Source organism: Gobio gobio (assembly GCF_949357685.1).
Source record: "Gobio gobio genome assembly, chromosome: 15".
NCBI classification, from domain to species: domain Eukaryota; kingdom Metazoa; phylum Chordata; class Actinopteri; order Cypriniformes; family Gobionidae; genus Gobio; species Gobio gobio.
In genome coordinates, this window is record NC_137108.1 from 52420471 (window position 1) to 52425470 (window position 5000).

General features: G+C 42.3%; 1 protein-coding gene across 2 annotated transcripts in view; it reads right to left on the reverse strand.

The window, feature by feature from the left end:
• Positions 1–5000, reverse strand: part of LOC307138219 (CREB-regulated transcription coactivator 2) — a 44755-nt gene that overhangs the window by 8119 nt on the left and 31636 nt on the right. For both annotated transcript variants that reach the window (XM_079836412.1, XM_079836411.1), the window contains one exon: positions 639–1269. In XM_079836412.1, the coding sequence (XP_079692538.1) occupies positions 639–1269 (631 nt within the window). The remainder of the gene's footprint in view (positions 1–638; positions 1270–5000) is intronic.

Below are 5000 nucleotides of genomic sequence, written 5' to 3' on the forward strand. Positions count from 1 at the left end.
TGCGTAAATTTGCATTTTTATCTCAGCCTGAGGCTTATTCTTTCAATTTTGGTATGAAGAGGTCTTTACATTTGCACAAAAAAGGATTTTTTTTGCTATTAAAAAACTAAACAAAAAAGCAAGCCCAGCCCAGGTGAGAAAAAGTAACGCAAAAGTAACGCAGAAGTAACGTAACACATTACTTTTCTTAAAAAGTAACTAAGTAACTCAATTAGTTACTTTTTAAGGGAGTAACGCAATATTGTAATGCATTACTTTTCAAAGTAACTTTCCCCAACACTGGTCCCAACCGGCCGCTCGTTGTAGGCTTTGAAAGGGAACTTCTGTTAAATAAAATATCTCGCTTGGCATTGAACTTTGAGCTTTATAATTTTACAGGTATTATTTATGCTCTAACAGCAACATTACACACTAACTAAAGTTTGAAAAATGGGATCACGAAGAACAGGACCTTTAAAAGTGAATTGTTTGTACCTGATTGTATGTGATTTTTGGGGACTTGTATTGAATCCAATTAGGGTCAATTTGACCCGGAGCATAACGAGTGTAACCAGAACTCGAACAGTGCACGAGGGTTAAAGATGCACATGATGTGTGTGTGTGTGTGTGTGTGTGTGTGTGTGTGTGTGTGTGTTTACCTGTGTGATGGAGCTGAGTGAGGAGGAGGTGGGCGAGAACTGTTTGGGGTGGTGTCTCCGTGTGTCCTGAGGCAGAATCAGAGGGGAAAGCTGTGCTCTTCTGTGGGGGGACGTGCTCATCTGCGGCTGCCCAGGGCCGAACGGAGGGAAGGAGTAACTGGGGTTACTGGGATTACTGGCTGCCGACTGGAGGGAGGAGCTACTGAGGGAGGACTGCAGCGACTGGCTGCTGAGCGATGACCTCAGAGAAGGGGAGGACCTTAGCGAAGACTGGAGGGAGGGGTTACTGAGGGACGAGTGCAGGGAGGCGGAGCTAGAGAACGAGTGGCTGCTGAGAGACGATTGGATGTTGGGGTTGCTGAGCGACGACTGGAGGGCGGGGTTACCCGAGGGCAGCAGGCCGGGCGAGTGGAAGGCGCTGGAGCTGGTGATGCCCAGATGGGTGAGGGTGCAGGTCAGGTTGCCCGTGCTGCTGCCCCCGCTGAGAGACGGGTATCCGGGCTCATCTGGGTCCAGAGGGGTGGGAAGCGGAGATGGGAAGTGCAGGCTGGAGAGATCTGGCAGCGAGCCGCCCGTGTTCAACACTGATGGGTGAGGGGCGCCGCCCTGCTGGTCCGGAGAGGGAAATACACTACAAACACAACCACAGTAACAGATCAGATGGGGGACGGGGGGGTCTAATGCAATTTTCTGCCTGAAGGTCCTATCACACTGGACATGATTTTGACGCGCGGATAATTCGCGCAATGGTTTTATTTTTTGATCAGCTGTTTGTGTAATGAGTAGCCGGACGTCGTCATACTCAATTCTAGTCAGAATATGAGTCTGATCTGCTCTGTTGGGCTGTGATTATGGGGCGTGTTTCAACCGAACCAGGAAAGACCTCAATTGGATAGACCTACAACCAATCAGAGCAGCGGAGCGACGCATAACGTTAGTTGTCAAATGTCAGCAGAACTCAACTGCACTGTGTTGCCATGTCCGCGGGTTGAAGCGACCCCAATTATGTGACATACAGACCCAGGAATGCGAATTTTAGCTGAAAGCCCTGCCAAAATAACACATATTTTACCCCCCAAAGGCCATTTTTACCCCCCCACACGTTAGCAATTGGGCGGGTTTTGTTGTAAAAACTTGGCAACCCTGTACCTGCACGCACGCTGGAATAAGTTACGTTAGAAGAAAAAGATGAGTGTAAACGATCTTTGCCGGTGTTGTAAAAACAGAATTTAAGGATACACCGAGTACTTACCAACACCATCATCATTTCTGCACTGCAAAAAATGCTTTTCTTACTTAGTATTTTTGTCTTGTTTTCAGTCCAAATATCTAAAAAATCTTACATTAAGAAACATTTACTAGACAAGCAAACATTTTTGTCTTGTTTTGGGGGGAAATAACTCAAAATTAAGGGATTTTTTGCTTAAAATAAGCTAAATAATCTGCCAATGGGGTAAGCAAATTAATCTTAATTCAAACAGAAAACAAGATTATTTTGCTTACCCCATTGGCAGATTATTTTGCTTTTTTTAAGCAAAAACTCTATTTTTCCCCAAAACAAGACAAAAACTTTTGCTTGTCTAGTAAATGTTTCTTAATGTAAGATTTTTGGGATATTTGGACTGAAAACAAGACAAAAATACTAAGTAAGAAAAGCATTTTTTTGCAGTGTGAGAGAAATAGTAAAGGTGAACGCATATACGAACAAGTTCTCCGTTTAGGATTAGAACAAACTCAACCCAAGCGCCTTTGATGACGTGATGATTACGTTAATGTTGATCATCTGTCCATCATCGTCTAAAGCCCACCCTGATGATTTCATTGGTCCGAACAGCTTCTGTTCAGGCATAATTACTTCTCTATGGATCAAGTTCAGACCGAACTGCCCGAGTAAAAATGTTGTGGGCGGGGCTAAGTTCGGCTGGCATCCAGGCTATGTAATGAGAGCTTCCACACCGAACGCGAATGTGCTGCGGCGAAAAAAATATGTTTATTTTAATTAATAATAGATAGTTAGCTTATCTGTGTGCTTGTATATGTGCATTTCTGAAATGCATAACATGTACAAATCAATTAAATTGTAATGTAGATGCATTTTTTGTGAAGCTGCTTTGAAACGATATGTATCGTGAAAAGCGCTATACAAATAATTTGAATATTTGAATATTTGAATTGAATATTTTTTTCGTTTCGATGTCGATTTATTTTAACACTCGCAGCGACTGAAAAGGCCTAAACCAATCACATACAAGGAAACAAAGGTCACGGAATGTCCAGTTGATGTCATTGGCTATTCCAGGGCTCGACATTAACACTTCTCCGGGACAAGTGGATTTTTTGAAGGGGCAAGTGAAAGAGAATTTTACTTGCCCGACGGACAAGTAGCCTGATAAAACGTCTTTAACAAAAATAACTAGGGAATCGCCCAAATGCAAGAATGATTCTGCATTCATTACTGATAGTGGCGATCGACAGTGAATGATAATAATGTATAGCTGACGGTAACTAACGCACTGTTGACGCTCGCGCAGCCTCTCGAGGAGAAATCGAAACAAATGTGCGCCGCTCACACAGAGAACCTCAGTTACACACTGCCCTATAAATGTAGAAATGTGAAGTTTATTTATATTTATAACATGATACAGTTGCAACGTCACATTCCCAAGAGTGCAGTTTTCCTGAATAACCTAACGACTGAAAATGACACTGATTTCAAATGACAGCTCCATAAAAAATTATTAACATTAAGTCACTTACATTTTAGATGCAATATTGAGTATTTTTGTTCTATTTCAGCAGCGAAAATAGTTCCAAAAGATCAGAGCAGACGCGTGTCACCGCAACAGCGAGTTAGTGAATGATTCAGCGTTTTGAATGAATCGATAGAATCAAAGATTCAATGAACTATTCGTAAACGACTGCCTCATTCTTGAATGAATCAGTGTTTGAACGAATCGACTCAATGATTCGCTCATTCAGACGGTCACAGCGCCACCTACTGGTGCTTTTGTTTCATCTTTCCAACATTTCTTATTTGTATATTCAAAAAATATTTAAAACAATCTCATAACATTATTTAATGCAGTTGTAATTTTTCAGTGTAAATTATTTAATTTGACTGGTAACAGCCAGTGTCGTCTTCTAATTTAATTTATTGATCCAATTTAAGAATATAAAGGGAAATCTGAATCATAGCCTATATTTAATAAGATTAGGGGAAAAATGCCCTTTATAAAAGGTAAAAATATCACAAATATGCATATGTCAAAGCTGATTGAACACTGGTGAGAATATTGCTTCAGAATAAATTTTATTTACAACACACACAAAAATAAAAAAAACATTTTTTTTTCCGGACAAGCACATTTTTTACTCGGACAAGTGGATGACAGATTTACTTAATGAACCGGCTTAATGTCGAGCCCTGTATTCAATCGAAATATTCGTTTTTCCGCTTCGCTTTTTCGTTACGCGTCCGGTGTGAAAGGGCCTTTACTCACACTGCTAAAGAGTTCTCATGATAAACATGGACAACATTTCAAAACACCAGTTGGACGATTCAAACAAGTTTCGAAAGTTTTTTCTGAGTATGGCCCTGTATGACATCATAAAGGGCAGAACTCCTTATATGGGCACTTCTCCCGGATGGGGGTGCGCACACACACACACACACACCATCAAGCTTCATTCGGGTTAAGGGAGTCGGAGGCGGCGCTGGAGTTGTGTTTTTAGACACAAGATCAACAATGTCACTAAAGAAGTGTGTGTGTGTGTGGGAAAGTTCACCTTGTTCAGCTTCACTAATAACGCAGCGTTAAGGGAACAGTGGATGCAGTTTGTGTTTCCGGAGTTCTGCAAGTGTGTGTGTGTGTGTGTGTGTGTGTTTGTTCCCGGTCATGAGTTGAAACCACAGGCGGTGAGTGAAACTGATCAAATGTGTGTGTTTTGTTGGCAATCAGCGCATAAGTGCATATAATGTGAACAACACCAAAGTATAGTGTGTGTGAGTGTGTGTCTCTGTGAGTGTGTGTGTGTGTGTGTGTGCGCGTGTGTGAGTCTCTCTGTATGTGTATCTGTGAGTCTCTGTCTGTGTGCGTGCGTGTGTGTGTGTGTCTCTGTGGGTGTGAGTGTGTGTGTGTGTGCGCAAGTCTCTGTGTGTGTGTGTGATAATGTGTGAGTCTCTCTGTGTGTGTGTGTGTGTGTGTGTGTGTGCGTGCGAGTGTGTGTGTGTGTGAGTCTCTGTGTGTGAGTGTGTGCGAGTCTCTGTGTATGTGTGTGTGTGTGTGTGTGTGTGTGTGTGTGTGTGTGTGTGTGAGAGTCTCTCTGTATGTGTATCTGTGAGTCTCTGTCTGTGTGCGTGCG